Source organism: Coregonus lavaretus, assembly GCF_964263955.1.
Source record: "Coregonus lavaretus genome assembly, chromosome: 1".
Taxonomy (NCBI): Eukaryota; Metazoa; Chordata; class Actinopteri; order Salmoniformes; family Salmonidae; genus Coregonus; species Coregonus lavaretus.
In genome coordinates, this window is record NC_139988.1 from 65348331 (window position 1) to 65366551 (window position 18221).

At 42.2% G+C, this 18221-nt stretch overlaps 1 protein-coding gene across 1 annotated transcript in view; it reads left to right on the plus strand.

The window, feature by feature from the left end:
- Positions 1-17038, plus strand: part of cluap1 (clusterin associated protein 1) — a 32781-nt gene extending 15743 nt beyond the window's left edge. The window contains exons 6-13 of the mRNA XM_084168959.1: positions 6187-6282; positions 6632-6715; positions 6832-6965; positions 13741-13882; positions 14707-14779; positions 15093-15203; positions 15456-15508; positions 16374-17038. Of these exons, the coding sequence (XP_084025085.1) occupies positions 6187-6282; positions 6632-6715; positions 6832-6965; positions 13741-13882; positions 14707-14779; positions 15093-15203; positions 15456-15508; positions 16374-16541 (861 nt within the window). The 3' untranslated portion in view covers positions 16542-17038. The remainder of the gene's footprint in view (positions 1-6186; positions 6283-6631; positions 6716-6831; positions 6966-13740; positions 13883-14706; positions 14780-15092; positions 15204-15455; positions 15509-16373) is intronic.
- The last annotated feature ends 1183 nt before the right edge of the window (positions 17039-18221 follow it).

An 18221-nucleotide genomic window follows, 5' to 3' on the forward strand; every position in this document is an offset into this window, starting at 1 on the left:
CGTTTTAAAAACGTGTCCATTAGTTTACTATGACAGCTAGCCTACATGAGTTAAATGACAGCTAACTATCCACATGTGCAATGCCTGCAGAACACATCTGCATAGTTAGCTGTCAACCAAGCTAGCTGTCAGAAGATCTGTATTATCTGATTGGATGTGTCACATTTAAAACAAAACAATGTTGCAGAATGACATTTTTATTGGATCAGTGTGTGTGTGTGTGTGTGTGTGTCGAGAATGTCATTTTCATTGGATCAGAGAACGTTATTGTATTGGTCAGTGAGTGTGTGCAGCGCGAAAACCCTCCGAGACCGAACGTAGCTAGCCATTTCACCATTGCGGACGCGATGCACGTGTAAAGTCAGCAACAATAAGCGGTGCAGCCTGTGTGTAGCGGTAACGTTGTGTAAAGTCAGCAACAATAAGCAGTGCGGCAGTATCCTTTCAAAATAAAGGTTTTGGTGCGAAGGTTACTTTTCAAAATAATGTTGTTTAAATAAAAAATAATGTATTCTTGCACAAGTTCCGCGACCCTTTAAAATCCTCCCGTGACCCCCAGGTCTAGGGTTTCTGGGATAATGGTGTTGATGTGAGCTATGACCAGCCTTTCAAAGCTCTTCATTGCTACCGACGTGAGTGCTACAGGGCGGTAGTCATTTATGAGGGTTACCTTCGCTTTCTTGGGCACAGGGACTATGGTGGTCTGCTTGAAACATGTAGGTATTACAGACTCGGTCAGGGAGAGGTTGAAAATGTCAGTGAAGACACTTGTCAGTTGGTTAGCGCATGCTCTGAGTACACGTCCTGGTAATCCGTCTGGATTATGTGATCACACAGTCATCCGGAACAGCTGGTGCTCTCATGCATGCTTCAGTGTTGCTTGCCTCGAAGCGAGCATAAAAGGCATTTAGTCCATCTGGTAGGTGTAGTTTCGATGCGCAGGCTGACTGGCATCATTTGCTTCCCCTCGCTCATCAACCCAGAGTCAAGGATATGTTTTGCATTATTCTAAAAGCCTACAGCTACACGTAGCATGTTTTCGTTTCCGTTACAATACATTCAGTAATAAAGTTATAGTAAATAAAACAGTCATGTAACAGCTTATTTGTACAAAGTAAAACGTAAAAGAGAATGATACAGTGTCAACCCGCAAGCCGTGCGGTCAAATTATTTGCTAAAAACATGAGCGCCAATGCTGATAAATAGGCATAACACACACTCGTCATTACACTTTTGTTGTTATAAATTAAATCAACCTCCTTATCATTCAGTTAAGCCTAATTTAAATTCAGTTGTGAAGTGACGTGCACAATTATCGCCCATTCATTATTTTAATATATATAGAACCTTATTTTACCAGGTAAGTTGACTGAGAACACATTCTCATTCACAGCAACAACCTGGGGAATAGTTAAAGGGGAGAGGAGGGGGGATGAATGAGCCAATTGGAAGCTGGGGATGATTAGGTGGCCATGATGGCCAATTTAGCCAGGACACCGGGGTTAACACCCCTACTCTTACCATAATGCCATGGGATCTTTAGTGACCACAGAGAGTCAGGACACCCGTTTAACGTCCCATCTGAAAGACAGCATCCTACACACAGTAATGTCCCCAATCACTGCACTGTGGCATTGGGCTAATATTTTTTTCGACCAGAGGAGAGTGCTTCCTACTGGCCCTCCAACACCACTTCCAGCAGCATCTAGTCTCCCATCCAGGGACCGACCAGGACCAACCCTGCTTAGCTTCAGAGGCAAGCCAGCAGTGGGATGCAGTGTGGTATGCTTCAGTGAGGAGGGAGACACATTAGCGCCTGGCTGGGTACCAACATCCTACAGCGCATTGTCTTGCGGGTTAAGTTGTGAATAGGTATGGGGGGAATCGACTCCTAAGATTCAGTATTTTTGGAATGGAGGAGACTGATTAGTTGCCGTACTTCCGAGAACACAAACACTTTCATAGCGAGCTAGCAAGGGACGGAGAGAGAGAGAGGAGGGGCATGCTGGAATGCTGTATTTGGCAATTTCTTGTCTCGCAACTTCAGTAAAGCAGGGACTATCATCAATAAATAGGCTAGGATATTCTACACGCAACAGACTGAAGACTGAAGACACACTCGCATCATTAGCGAAGAGAAAGAGCAGGCGAGCCAGCTGCACTGTGATTTTAGTTTTGTGAAGGGGGGTAAACATTGTTTTTCCGTTAGGAATCCCAATTTCGTTTAAACGTTCACACCCCTAGGTTCGACCCTCCAAATTATGTTGGGATTTGCATTTTGACCACTTTGGGCATCTCTGTACTCACTGTTGTGGATCAGAATCTTAGAAGGAATGACTCAATGATATATTTTACTAGACAATTATCACAGTTGATTATGACAAATTATGCCATTACAGTTTGAGAAAATTGTGTTTATTATTGAATTGAATTTATTTTGGGTAACAGACATATACAACAAAATGTACAATGTGGACCCAGAGGATATCACTTAAAAGTATTAATTAAAATGCTTGTTTCCAAAGTGGTCCTCGATGGTAAAAACAATAACACATATAATGATTAAAAGGCAAGATAAAATTACAAATAACCATAAAAATGTATATTGACATCCTAAAAAGTGGCACTATTCACTACACTTTTCCCTAACCTTAAAAATCAACCAGATTCATTGCACATCATACCTATCATTCAAATCAATACACCTGACCAGCAGTAGGGGGCACAAGGGGCAGTGGAGTGGTTTGTTTTCTTAGACAACCTTGTCCAAATGAAAACCTTTGCCTACTTTTTAAAGCTATTTCTACTTTTTCTTTGCTTGATCTCCAAGGGGAGGCTATTCCATAGACAAATGCCTGTATAGAAAAACGTGCTTCTCGCAGTACTGTTTGCTCTAGGGATTTTACAAGAAGTAACACTAGCTCTGGTAACTGTGTTGGTTATAGACCATATCAATGTGGTTTTTCATATAACCTGGGACACAGTCATTTAAGATGTCAAACATATGATTAAGTTTAAGTTGGTCCATTCTGGACTCCAAAGGCAACAAGCCCACCTCCCAGAACTCCTGTACCCCTATATGGGTCCTAGGGGCGACATTCAGCATATACCTGATAACATTATTTAGCATGACCTGCATTCTATTTTTCAGCTTTTTTGATAGCCCACTATACCAAGCAGAGCATGCATAATCAAAATGACACTGAATCAAGGTTGAGACCAGCAGTTTCTTAACTTTGATGTTGAAATATCTAGTGTTACGATATACAAAGAATCAATTTGTTCGCCATTTTAGAAAGAATTTTAGCAGCAATCAGGTCTCCAGAAAGGGATTGATCTAGGGACACACCAAGATAAGTTACACTTGTTTTAGATTCAATCTCCTTGCCTGCACAGTTTACCTTTATCTTATCAGCCCTAAGCAATCTACGTTTTGTTCCAAACGAAACCGATTCAGTTTTTCCCAAATGTAGCGACAATTTGTTGTCAGTCAACCAATCTCTAACAAAATGCAATTCCTTACTCAGGGTCTCCTCTATGTAAACTGTATCCTTCCCTGATACCAGTATGGCTGAGTCATCAGCATGAAGCAGGAGTTTGCACTTTACTGGATCTGGCATATCAAAAACATATATAAGAAATAAGAGAGGCCCTAAAATTGCTCCCTGCGGTACTCCACAGGATATTTATTTGGCCTCTGACAGAACATCACCAACATTACATACTTGTGTTCTGCTGGTCAGATAAGACCTAAACCAATTCACTGCTACATCATTTAGACCCATGCATTTCAGTTTCATCAGGAGAATATCATGGTCCACAGTGTCAAGTGTATAGTAGTAGAAAGTGTACAGTGACCATACCTGTATAGTTCCCTTTCTCACTTTCCTGCTTGAGGTGGTCAAAAAGGTGGATAAGGCAAGTATCAGTGGAATGAGCTGTTCTAAAGCCAGATTGGGAGTTCATAAAGAAGTTTGTGCTCGAGAAGGTATCCCTCAAGTTGATTCAAAACGAATCTCTCAACAACTTTGGATAAGGTGCTGAGGATCGACACAGGCCTGTAGTTTCCTACATTTGTTTTACTGCTCTTCTTGTGGAACGGAACCACCCTGGCTGTTTTGAGATCATTGGGAAATGTACCACTACTAATAGAAAGGTTTACAATATGCGTTATCATTTTAGCAGTGACACAAGCACTATCCTTTATGAATCTTGCAGGAAGGTTATCCAGCCCAGTTGCTTTGTTTGTGCTCATTAAGCACAGTAGATTGGAAACGTTGTCCTCTGTTACCATGCACAGCTCAAACAAATCATTTGTGATATCTTTGCTATGGTAAAAGTTGTTAATGAAAGACTGGCCGTAGTGTCCAGAGCAGGTCGGTAACTTCTTTACCAGAGAAGAGGCTATAGTGGGAAAAAAATGTGTTAAAATAATTTGCAGCCTTTGCTTGGTCATAACATAAAACATCATCAATATTCAGGCCAATACTACAGGATTTTACCTTATGGGAGGTTTTTGAGCCAATTTCCTTTTAACATTTTCCACAGTTTACGAGGCTGATATAAGTTGACATTAACATCGTCTATGTAATGTTGGGATTTGGCCTTATCCATTTTGTATCTTGCCTGGTTTCTCCAGTTAATATAACCATCATGATCTTGTTGTAGATTTGTCCTTTGAATTTGGCCAGGTAGCGATCCCTTTTCCTTATGAGGTCTAAGATCTCGGAAGTGATCCATTTCCCTGACCGCTGTTTGATTTGAATTTGTTTCATCGGAGCCAGAGTCGAGTGCAGACAAACATATCTTTAAAAAGATACCAAGCTTGATCAACATCATCACAGTTTAGTACATGAGACCAATCCAAATTTCCAAGTACTTCTACAAAACATTCCTTTGAGTATTGTTTCATAAACTGTACCTTCATGTAGTTATTACCTGGCTCAAGTAGCATTTTGGATTTCTTACGGGTACAGTAGGTTCCCATATGATTACTAAAACCAATATTTAAGACTCCTGACTGACAGACGTTCTCTTGGTCTGATACAATAATCAAATCCAAAGTTGATTTACTGTCAATACACACCCGGGTTGGCTCAACAATCAGTTGTTTCAGTCAAAATAAACTGATTAAAGTTATACAGGGCATTTACTAGTGTACATTTCTTGGGTGATAACTGCACATTTGTATTAAAATTGCCAAGCAGAATACATTCCCTATCAGCAAATACATTGTGATCACAGCAATTCGATTCAAGTAAATCATTTAAATTATTCTGCTTAGGAGGCCGATAGCACACACCAACAAGTATAGGACGACATTTAGGAAGAAGTATATCTACCCACGCAACCTCAAGTCCATCCATTTTCAGATCTGAACGAGGGTTAAAATGCACATAATTCCTAGTAAAAACACACACCCCGCCACCGTTTCAGTTTTGGTCAATTCTATGAATGCTATAACCAGCTAGCTCAACATCATTGTCCTCAATTGACCCATCGAGCCATGTCTCAGTCACAGCAACTACTGCAGCCTGGGTGTTAGAAGCGAGGAGTTTTAATTCCTCTAATTTCGGCAGCAGGCTCTGTGCGTTCACATGGTGAAGTCCTCTCCGATTGAAACAGTCAAACATGTCATTTTCTGTGCCCACTGCTGACACATCTTCTGTCTCATCTAGATTGCACTCATCATCCCTGCTTGTGTCCAGCATCCCAATGTTTGGCACTGCGTTTAAACAGCATACATTGCAAACAAGTGAAATGTTACTTTGAGACTTTACAGCTTAATCATATGGGTTGGATATCTCCACACTTTGTGTACTTAGCACTTTATGCTTATGTTGCAGAACAATACATTGCATGGGGCACAAAGATGCAGTCCTCCATAACCACAGGCCAGGCATTCAGGCTGTAATCAATACTTGAACGGATAAATAACTACTGGTGACAACCCAAAACTAGCAGTCACAGTCAACAGCCCTTAAGAACTGGTGTTTTGCCACATTCTTACAATATATTTAGTTATTGATGTTGTGGCTGGGGAATACCATCATGAAAATTGCACACACAAAAAGAAGAAAGAAAAACAACTCAATATCGTCATGAAAGATTGTTATTTTGTGTATCACGTGGTAGTGTTTTCAAATGTGCTTTCTCCGAATTCTCCTTCTCTTGTCTGTGATCCAGATTGCAGACCTGAAGGCAGCGAGGCAGCTGGCCTCAGAGATCACGTCTAAAGGAGCGTCGCTCTATGACCTGCTGGGAAAGGAGGTGGACCTGAGGGTGAAGGAAACACACACAGGCTCAGAAACACACCGCAGCTGGGGAAAGCAATCAGACGTTTTGACTGTATCTCTGGGACTGCGGGTGACAGTTTGACAGCCCCCCAATATGTGGAGATGTTACCAAAGACGTCTGTATCATTTAAAATATTTGACACGGCACTTCATTTGAGAAGACATTGGAACACTGCAGATAGGCACACACTGGTTACTTAAACGTTTTAAACCCACAAACTTTGGAGAAGAATGTCTATGTAATTATTCACCAGAATATCTTTGACAGATTATAATGACATGTTGTCTTTGAGAGTTGAACCTTATCATGTTGATCCTGTCTCTTTTCATTATAGGAGATGAGAACTGCTGCCATCTCCAGACCCTTGGAGATCAACGAGACAGAGAAGGCCCTCAGAGCAGCCATCAAGGAAGTTTTGGTGTGTATTGTCTTGAGAGACACATCACACACACACGGCTCATATCTGTCTTTTCCACCACCATTCACTCTCTAGCTACTCTAGCTAATGTATATGTGTCTTGCTCTGTGGTCCAGGAAAGCGTGGATAAAACCAAAGACATGCTGAACAACGTGTCCTCCGATGAGACCAGCCTGGAGTCCAAAATGGAGAAGAAGAAACAGGAGCTGGAGAGGAATCACAAGAGACTCCAGACTCTACAGAGTGTACGGTGAGTTAAGAGAAACTTCTGTGGCAATTAAGTTAACTCAACCATATTCAGAGCAGATCGCTTTTTGTTATCTCATAGAATATTACTCACATCACATACACTGAGTGTACCAAACATTAAGAACACCTTCCTAATATTGATTTGCACCCCCCCTTTTGCCCTCAGAACAGCCTTAATTCGTTGAAGGGTGGGTCTCCTTGTTTTGTTTAGAGGGTCCGGGGTCCCACCCGGAGATTTTAGATGTAGGACTGAGATGCTCAGTTCTGGTGAATTTTTAAAAGGACATTGTACTCCAAAATGAATGAAAATACAATTATGCTGACACCATCTAAGATTTAATTTCCACCTCGAGAAGTTCATGGCCCAATAATATATTGGTAAAATTATTTGTACAAATTATTTTAACATATTGGACCATGAAATTAATTTTACATATTGGACCATGCATGGTCCATATTTTCAGGTATAATAACAATAAGCATTATCACCTTGCAGCCCAACTGATGCAGCATATTGGCTCTAAATAAATAGGCTGAAGCATGGGGTTGCCTATCTACATTTACTAGGGATGTGCATCTTTCCCGTTCAAGACGATTTGATAGGTATCTAGATACATGGGTTCCGATACGTTTTAGTTTGAAATGATTCGGTATGAGTCGGTTTGATTAGAGAACGAATCAATGCGATTCAGTTCGATGCGAAACGATTTGATGCAGTAACATTTGTTGCATAAACATTCCTTTTCCATTCTAAATTAAAATCTGATGATGATGGAGTTCAAGTGTGTCTATGGTGTATGTGCTATGTAGGCACATGAGCTGAGCCATAAGGGCGACTAGGCATCTACCACCCCACTACCACCTTTTTTTGTCCCCCCATTTGGTTCTGAAATCCCCATCACCCACTAATTACATTTTACATTTTAGTCATTTAACAGACGCTCTTATCCAGAGCGACTTAGTGAGTGCATACATTTTCATACTGGCCCCCGTGGGAATCGAACCCACAACCCATGCTCTATCAACTGGGCTACACGGGACTAATTAACTTGTCATTTTTGCAGATTAAGTGTTTGAGCTAGTAAAGTATTAATATTTATATATAATTTGAAAATTAGCTATGACATAGGCAATGAATATACAGTGGGGGAAAAAAGTATTTAGTCAGCCACCAATTGTGCAAGTTCTCCCACTTAAAAAGATGAGAGGCCTGTAATTTTCATCATAGGTACACGTCAACTATGACAGACAAAATGAGAATTTTTTTTTTTAGGTTTTTTAATGAATTTATTTGCAAATTATGGTGGAAAATAAGTATTTGGTCAATAACAATAGTTTCTCAATACTTTGTTATATACCCTTTGTTGGCAATGACACAGGTCAAACGTTTTCTGTAAGTCTTCACAAGGTTTTCACACACTGTTGCTGGTATTTTGGCCCATTCCTCCATGCAGATCTCCTCTAGAGCAGTGATGTTTTGGGGCTGTCGCTGGGCAACACAGACTTTCAACTCCCTCCAAAGATTTTCTATGGGGTTGAGATCTGGAGACTGGCTAGGCCACTCCAGGACCTTGAAATGCTTCTTACGAAGCCACTCCTTCGTTGCCCGGGCGGTGTGTTTGGGATCATTGTCATGCTGAAAGACCCAGCCACGTTTCATCTTCAATGCCCTTGCTGATGGAAGGAGGTTTTCACTCAAAATCTCACGATACATGGCCCCATTCATTCTTTCCTTTACACGGATCAGTCGTCCTGGTCCCTTTGCAGAAAAACAGCCCCAAAGCATGATGTTTCCACCCCCATGCTTCCAATCCTCTTCTGGATCATCCAAATGCACTCTAGCAAACTTCAGACGGGCCTGGACATGTACTGGCTTAAGCAGGGGGACACGTCTGGCACTGCAGGATTTGAGTCCCTGGCGGCGTAGTGTGTTACTGATGGTAGGCTTTGTTACTTTGGTCCCAGCTCTCTGCAGGTCATTCACTAGGTCCCCCCGTGTGGTTCTGGGATTTTTGCTCACCGTTCTTGTGATCATTTTGACCCCACGGGGTGAGATCTTGCGTGGAGCCCCAGATCGAGGGAGATTATCAGTGGTCTTGTATGTCTTCCATTTCCTAATAATTGCTCCCACAGTTGATTTCTTCAAACCAAGCTGCTTACCTATTGCAGATTCAGTCTTCCCAGCCTGGTGCAGGTCTACAATTTTGTTTCTGGTGTCCTTTGACAGCTCTTTGGTCTTGGCCATAGTGGAGTTTGGAGTGTGACTGTTTGAGGTTGTGGACAGGTCTCTTTTATACTGATAACAAGTTCAAACAGGTGCCATTAATACAGGTAACGAGTGGAGGACAGAGGAGCCTCTTAAAGAAGAAGTTACAGGTCTGTGAGAGCCATAAATCTTGCTTGTTTGTAGGTGACCAAATACTTATTTTCCACCATAATTTGCAAATAAATTCATTAAAAATCCTACAATGTGATTTTTTGGAGAAAAAAAATCTCTATTTGTTTGTCATAGTTGACGTGTACCTATGATGAAAATTACAGGCCTCTCTCATCTTTTTAAGTGGGAGAACTTGCACAATTGGTGGCTGACTAAATACTTTTTTCCCCACTGTATAGCACAACTTTGGATTTCACCCCCATCTCAAAATCGAATGGTTTCGACAGTTTGGACGTTTTTACGGAGTGATCTTCTTTCTTCGGCCATGCAATAATGACAATATACAGTACACTGATTATTTAAAGCAAAACTACTGGTGAGGGTGAACTTGAACAGTCAAAATAGAATCTATTGTAAACCCTGATCAGCATGTATAGCCAGATGTCTCCGGTAGTTTACTTTCGTTCTTGTAAAACACAAATTTCAACTGCGCATAGATAACAATAACCTAGCAAATTACACAGGTTGTCACTCAACTAATAAAGCCTAATATCATGCAAGCCATTTTAGCATTTGAATGCTGAAGGTGCCGCCCAGATGTGCAAGATCAGGAACAGGCTGCCTACCTCGTGAAGCTGGGCACAGTGTGCCGTTTGACGAGGCTAAGGTTACTGCCTGGGGTGGTTAGGTATGCAAAATGACTTGTAGATCAATGGATCATCACCGTTGTATGCAGTTCGACACTAAAGGAGAAGGCGCATCAGTTGTCACTGTAATGTTTGAATACATTTTCTGACCGATGCATGCTACATTTGGATCAGTTTGGGTCCGCGGACTGATACACTTGTATCTTAAACTTTTGAATCAGGGACCGATGGGTATCGGTGAATCGTTACATCCATAGCATTTACCCTATTGGGCTAATCATTAGCTAGATCCCAAATATGATCTTTTAACTAGTTAGTATTTATTTGATTAATTTTAATGTCCCCAAAAATGTAATCCATTAGCCTCACTCTTCCCAATGCACTCACAAAGAATTGCAGCTAAGGCAATAAGCTTAACCATGCTGCTGCTAAAAACTCTGTGTTTAAAATGGTGCAGTTTGCGCATATTTAGGAGTTGGGATCCCCCCGTTTTTAACAAAGGCTATTAAAACTGCTGTTTTCACGATTGCAAGAATTGTGCATTGACTGCTTATCAGAATGCATGTTTCCCTCCCTATGGCACTCGTAACTTGAATGCGCATCGAGAGGAATATTTATCTCGCATAGAACACACAACAACAAGTCGAAGAGGTAAATAGATAAACTATTCTACAATGGTGTTGTCAGATTTTCTATTCATTACTTGTTTTGTTTGCAGAGGGAAAGTAAATGTGGACTGTTGTAGCATCTTCAAAGTGAATTTTTGAGCCACAGATAAATGACTGCAGCGGAAACACTGCTCATATAGCATAAGCCATGGCAAATGTGTAGAATTGCAGCAACATTTTGTCACTGCGGACAACAGGAAGGCCTCTAAAATTTCAGTCTGCGACCACACCATTCATTTGCCACGACCACCACCTACGGCCCATTAGAAAGAATAAGATGAAGCTCCGGTAATATGGAGAACTATTGAAAGATAGCTAATATGCGTTTTTCTACATTATAATGGACACGATGCAACCTTTGGTAGGTAGGCAGCTGGCAGGCTATGGTACAGCAAAGCCAAGTCAGCCCGTGCTCATGGTTCTCACAGGGGAAGTGAAATGATAGGCTACAATGACTTTGCTCATGATCATGCACACCGCAAATGACATGTAACTATAAGTTCCTTACATTTTATTTCACGGGTGCCTTTTCATTATCTTGATAGACACTTGTGGAGGTGCAAAACAATATTATTTAAATTTTCTCAGGCGGCCAAGTGTACACAAGGGTATTTGTCTCATCTCAGTCGCGAATAGGACTCGTTTTGCAGCAGTTTCTGATTAATAAACAATTCCATGCTGGTAGGTGGTAATGTTCAAATAAAACCCAGCCCTTAAACAACACATAGGCTGAAAATTATGTGTATGTCATATCATAGGAAAAGACACCACATTCACACGGATTTGCATGAAGTGGGCAGTTCAGATTTGTCACTTCAAGGCCAAATATATCATACTTGGGCTAAAACGATTACTTTATTGACTTAAATCGTTGGGTAAGCTCTGCCCATCATATTTCAGCTCAATAAATGTGATTTCTACTGGTGTGGGTGTTTTAAAGACATTGTAGGTGGCAAATCCAGACAGAAAGGTGTACGGTAGCACATTGATTAAGGTGGATTTACATTTACATTTTAGTCATTTAGCAGACGCTCTTATCCAGAGCGACTTACATGAGCAATTAGGGTTAAGTGCCTTGCTCAAGGGCACATCGACAGATTTTTCACCTAGTCGGCTCGGGGATTAGAACCAGCGACCTTTCGGTTACTGGCACAACGCTCTTAACCACTAAGCTACCTGCCGCCGATTTGTGACCCAACTCTATACATCTTTGTTTTTCTATGCTCTGATTGACATTTGATGTGACCAAAACATCATAGATATAGATGGAATGTGCTCAACTCTGTTCTCACAAGCAAAAACAAAACAATTATAGCAGGGTTGTAAAACCCAAGAAACAATCCCAATAACTGAGTAAAAAAGGACAGCACACACTTGGTAAAGTTGCAACAAATTAATTTAATTTGATTATGTAAGGTAATATACATGAGAGGAGTGGTTTAGAGAATCCTTGGATGCTGTTGTAGTGCATCTTAAAGACATGCTCCGGTACTTTGGCGACTAGTAAGTCTTTTTTAAACCTCCCCGTTTGGTTTGGATGTGCCAATGTGTAGTTCATGCATGCATAATCTATGAGCAGAATTACTGTCTTACCTCAGTTAGCCACGAAATCCCTAGTTTGAAAGTAACTGTTTTCTGGAAGCTGTGCGGCGCCATTTTCCCTACATTTACCCCCATGTGGGCCAGCCACCTAGCAATTTAAATGTCAGCCAATGAGCTTCAGCCCCTCACCATTTGAGTGACAGCTAGCAAGACACACACAGTAGAGCCCGAGCAATGACGTGGTGCACATATCTGCACATTTGTGATGCACTTTTTGGGGACCACTTTTGGCTCGTGGATGCTAATTTCAGAACTACTGGCTAAAAAGTATACAAAAGTACCGGAGAATATATTTAAACAGGTAGGCCAAGCGCTTGCTTGCCCACCTGAACACACCCACTTTGCACTTTACAACTGCGTTGGGTGCTTCCTGGAGGGGCGGAGTCCTCAGAGCTGCCCTTGGAAGTTTCTACCTTCCTCTTCCTCTGCTGGGGCCTCTCTGCCCCCTCCTTGTCCTCCCTGCTATCCGGAGCCTTTTTCTAGACTTGGACTGTGCACAGGACCAACAGCCAGAGGTCGTCTTCGTAGTCATAGTCCGAGATCCTCCATTGGCCTTTCACCCTCTCCCCTTCTTGGTTGAAAACCTGAGAAGCAACCCGCCGGCCTCCACACCGGCCCTCCACACCGGCCCTCCACACCGGCCCTCCACAGCAATCCAGTTCCACTCAGACCCAGCTTTGTTTCGAGACTACCCAGGATTTGAATGTCTCAGGGTAGTGGGGAAGTGCCATCGAGATGCCTCGGGTACTAGTATCCCTCCTTGCCTCTATTGTAGTGGTGTTTCTCAGAAGCCCTGTTAGTGAGGCACCTGGAACAGTGGTGCGCTGGGTGTTCGGGTTGGCCACCTGCATTTCCAGGATAACGAACTTTCCATCTATATCCATACCACCTGGAAAGAGATGTCAGACAAAATGGTCAGACCTGACCACAAATTGAAGACTCATGATTTCCCATAGAGTTCAGGGCTAAAATTATAATATAATCTATAGGCTAACTTTTGTCCCGAAGACTGTCCTGACTGCACCTATAAAATAGCTAATTTGCAGTGCACTATGCTATATCTCAATATTTGTTCATAAATAACTGGGAAGCGTTAGAGAAAAATATATCATTTAATTTTTATTAGAAATGAATATCGTGTACAATGCTTTCAAAGTTAATTCCACAACTTTGCCCATGAGTTACGCATGACGATAAAACGTGCTTACTGCTTAACTATTTTCTCTTGCACAACAATACATTTGAGCAGGGTGCTAGTCTAGAAGCCAAGAAACAACAATCCCATAATATAGAAGTGAAAGAGTCCAACACTCTTGAAATAGTTGCAGATAAAAAAAAAAAATTACATTAATTTTTCAAAGACTGTCTCAATAGCGCACATTCCTCAGTGTGTGTTTGTGCATACTAGTTCTCTCTCTCTCTCTTTCTCGCTTTCGCTCTCTCTCTCTCTCACACACACTCACACACCTGTTCCTCTCCCAGGCCAGCATTCATGGATGAGTATGAAAAGATTGAGGAGGACCTGCAGAAGCAGTACGAGACCTACGTGGAGAAGTTCCGTAACCTGAGCTTCCTGGAGCAGCAGCTGGAGGACTACCATAGACTGGAGCAGGAGAGGTTTGAGGTGAGCGAGCGTCCTCATCAGTCATAGGGTTGTATTGGGTTGGTACCATAGACGTCAGGGGCCTGTTCAAGAGGGTGCAATGTTATGGAATGTTCACAAATATACCGGTAACTGCCAAAATAAAGGGAACACCAACATAAAGTGTCGTAATAGGGCGTTGGGCCACCACGAGCCAGAACAGCTTCAATGCACCTTGACATAGATTCTACAAGTGTCTGGAACTCTATTGGAGGGATGCGACACCATTCTTCCACAAGAAATTACATCATTTGGTTTTTGTTGATGGTGGTGGAAAACGCAGTCTCAGGCGCTGCTCCAGAATCTCCCAAAAGTGTTCAATTGAGTTGAGATCTGGTGACTGAGACTGACATGGCATATGGTTTACATAATTTTCATGCTCATCAAACCATTGAGTGACCACTCGTGCCCTGTGGATGGGGCCATGGTAGCCAAAATAATGGCCTACCCAGCATTTTTATACATGACCCTAAGTATGATGGGATGTTAATTGCTTAATTAACTCAGGAACCACACGTGTGGAAGCACCTGCTTTTAATATACTTTGTATTTTTCATTTACCCAAGTGTTTCCATTATTTTGGCTGTTAACTGTATTATGTAGAACAGATGTGAATGTCTGTCATGCAGAATAGGGAATCTCGTCTTTTCTATATGCAACATTGTGAACATTTCACCTCACTGAATACACCCCTGGTATGAATTCTACTGGCTGTTACCTAGAAACATGGTCTTAGCTGATATATTGTGATTGACAGATGTACCAAAGGCAATATCTACTTCTTTATTTTGCTCTATCTATCTCAGGAGACTGAGAACACCCTTAGGATGATGCAGCACAAACTGCGGGAGGAGGAGAGGAGGCTGATGAGGAGTGGAGGTGACACAAACACTCAGTAACATATACCTGTCTGACACAAACACTCAGTAACATATACCTGTCTGACACACACACTCAGTAACATATACCTGTATGACACACACACAATAAACCACAATCAAGAGCACACACTTGATGAAACACACTCAAATCGATGCTCAAACACACTCACACATAATTAGAAAAGTAATAATTCCTATTCAGAGGTCAAATGAATGATGCTTGCAATGCTCATGTAATATTCTTTGAATGCCATGCTTTAATAGATACATACTGCCCTTAGCCGCAATGCTCTAGTTCTATGCCTCCATAGCCAAAGACGAGGACTCCGATATGGACATCCCTGAGGACGAGGGTTCAGACAGTGATATGGAGGATCGTAGACCCTCTAAACCCCGTCCCACCAGAAACGCCCCCATGACAGGTACTAACTCTCTACTCTAACGTTACCCCTTTTCCTAAGGCAGAGGGGCAAATTCTAGCCAGGCGATTTCCAGCCCAGCTCCAACACACCTGATTTAAACTACAGTAAACGGTTGTGTATTTTAATCAGGTGTGTTAGACTGCAGAACGGCTGGAGCAAAAAAAAACTCCAGGTCCAGAGTCGCCCACCCCTGTCCCACGGGGACCCAGCTACCTCATATCACACTTGACCCTTAAACCTCTATCCTAACAGGGAGAGGTGGAGCGCGGCTCGTCGGCAACATGCAGGGTGGAGACAGCGAGGAGGTCAGTAAAGGGGTAACCATAACGATGGCGAGCGCTGAACATTTCTTATTCACTCCTTTTTATAAACTCAACTCATTCACTCCATATTAAGTGATACCTACCGGTGAGGTATGATTACAGTCGATAGAGGAACATGTCAGTCTGAGACTGAGGACAAAAGGACAGTACATCCAATAGAAATGAGACTGGGAGGCAAAGGTGCTTGGTAATCCGTGTAATTTATTCCTGAGAGAGTGTTGTAAGTGTTGCTATAGTCTCCAGTGTCTAGAGATGGGTTTGTCTCCCATGACTTTGTGTATGGAGACTTCTCTGGCTAGATAAACAGAGCCTTCCAGAATCTTTTATTTCCCTTCCTCATTTCTCTCCCATCTGTTCTTTCTACCTATCCTGTTCCTCATCATCTCATATTTCTCAATGTTATCCCCTTTTCACTTAATTTCTCTCCTTTTCTCTCCACCATTCGTATTTTAAAAGCTCAAAGCGGTTGCGTCCAACTCACTTCCTCACGCCCCCACACAGAGGAAAGGAAAGGTTGGTGTGGGACCATGGGATCTAGTCTGTGGCATCTAATTGCCCCTAGCCATGATGGATGTGAACTGAGCAGGTCACATAAGTGGATCCGATTGGCTAGCTCATTAGATGGCAACATATAATTGGTAGTAGCTTAGAGTTTGGTTGCACTGCACAGTGAAATGTTTCCCTAGATGGTCGAATTAGCACTAGCTGAGCATTACTCCACGTACCCTGTATGTGTGTAGAATTTCCTGAACCTCCTAGAACCCATCAGACTTTAGCTTGTGGTTGTGTTAAGGCATTATCATGCTAAGGTACGAACCTTGTTAGCTAACTCTGTCTGCTCTTTCAGACAGAGGACAGTGAGATAGACGTGGACGAGGATGAGGAAGGTGAGGAGGAGAACGAGGACCTGGAGGACGACAACGACAGTCTAGAAGTCCCGGCGCCCAAGCCATCCCGGCCCTCCAGGGGGCCCTTGAGGCCCCAGCTATTAGAGGAGAGCGATAACGACTTTTAAGCTGACACACACATCAACCAACACTGTATCACAGCTTGTGAGCACTGAGGACAAACAACATACTTTATTATAACCTAATAATTTAATAAACAATATATAATTTGTATTATATAATAAACTGTCTGTCCAATCTGAGCTTCCTGTTCGTGAGTGTCATCTAGCTCCGCAGTCCACCACTCAGTAGTAAATAACTGAATCATCTTAATGGAACGAGTGGCACGAGAGCTAGCACTCCTCAGTTCTCACACAGGCACGTAACCTTGGAGACTTCCTGCTGAGCGGTGATTGGACAGACCAGCAGCCGGAGCCACATCCACTCATTTTGACAAATCACCTTCACTCTGCTGATCCGGCCCTCTTCTCTCTGGTTCCCCCGTTTATCATCACAATACAAACCCGGCATCATACTGCAACGATAAATTCATTATCATTCCAGTTTTTACATATTTATAAAATATGACATTTTGACTCAATAAAAAAGTATTTCATTCATTTAACCCTGGTTGAGTGTGTGTGTGTTGCTTGTGGTAAGACATAATGCATGGGAATGTGTCCTGGAAGGCACTGCTGCCTGTTTTTATACATACTGCTCTTACAGTCGTCAAGAGACAGTTATCCGCTGAGCCAACAACAGTCTGTAGGCTGGGGAAAAAGTGAAGTACGTGGCATGTCAATATTGCTAACAAATCCAATAAAATATGCATAACCTAGAGAGCTACCACCCTGTAGGTTTAAACTCGAACCCTAATATAGCACACCTGATTCTAATAATTAGCCCGTTGATGGGCTGAATCAGGTTGTCGCCACAGAGAGGAAGAGCTGAAGCGAGAGGATTTACTCTGCCCAAAATCTGTCCACGAAAATAAGACCAGGAAGTTAGGAATTTTTGTATGGCAATCAATTTGGTCAACAAAAATGTTTATTGTTCATTTTGATACGTGAGGCTTATTTGATTGAATTGAAGTTTCGTGATGGTTAGGTTATTACGAATGCACTGACATAAGTGGATGCATGTGGCATTTCTGCAAAAAAAGTAATACTTTATATCGGAGTTGTGCCCTGTGGTCACACGCGTATCTGCACTCTCACTGGCTAGAATGGTCCCACCTGATCAAAGCCTCCTCCCGCTTGCTTCCATCTTTGAGGACATGTATTTCCATTGTTAGAGGAGTCACTACTATCTTTTCAATATAATAGATCATCTTTGGTCTCTGCGAACGCGGAAACATGCCTTTAAAAGGTTCATAGCTGACAAAGCAAGAGCGGATTGAATTCCGGTTTATGATACAGATTGACATCTGCATAGCGTTGTTTTGGCAGTGTCGGAACTGCGAGCTGTCAAATCCACAAGAGGCTCATTACGTGACCTTATCGCAGACACTGCCATTGGATGCAACGAAACGACACTTGCCTATACATCCCATGCAGTCACGTTACAAGTTCAAACATTCGAATTTGACTGATCGGCGTAAATCCCCCCCATCCAAATTAACATGAAAACGTATATTAGCCCAACATAAATGGTTTGACATTTGAGTCATTATTTCTAACATCAACAGAGCATACTTGAACTTCTAACGTAAAGGGATAATAAGGAAGGGAGTAGTTTGACACGTGCGCAACCGCTTACTGATGTCAGCTCATACCGCAGTTACACCTCCAACATCATCAAAACATCTG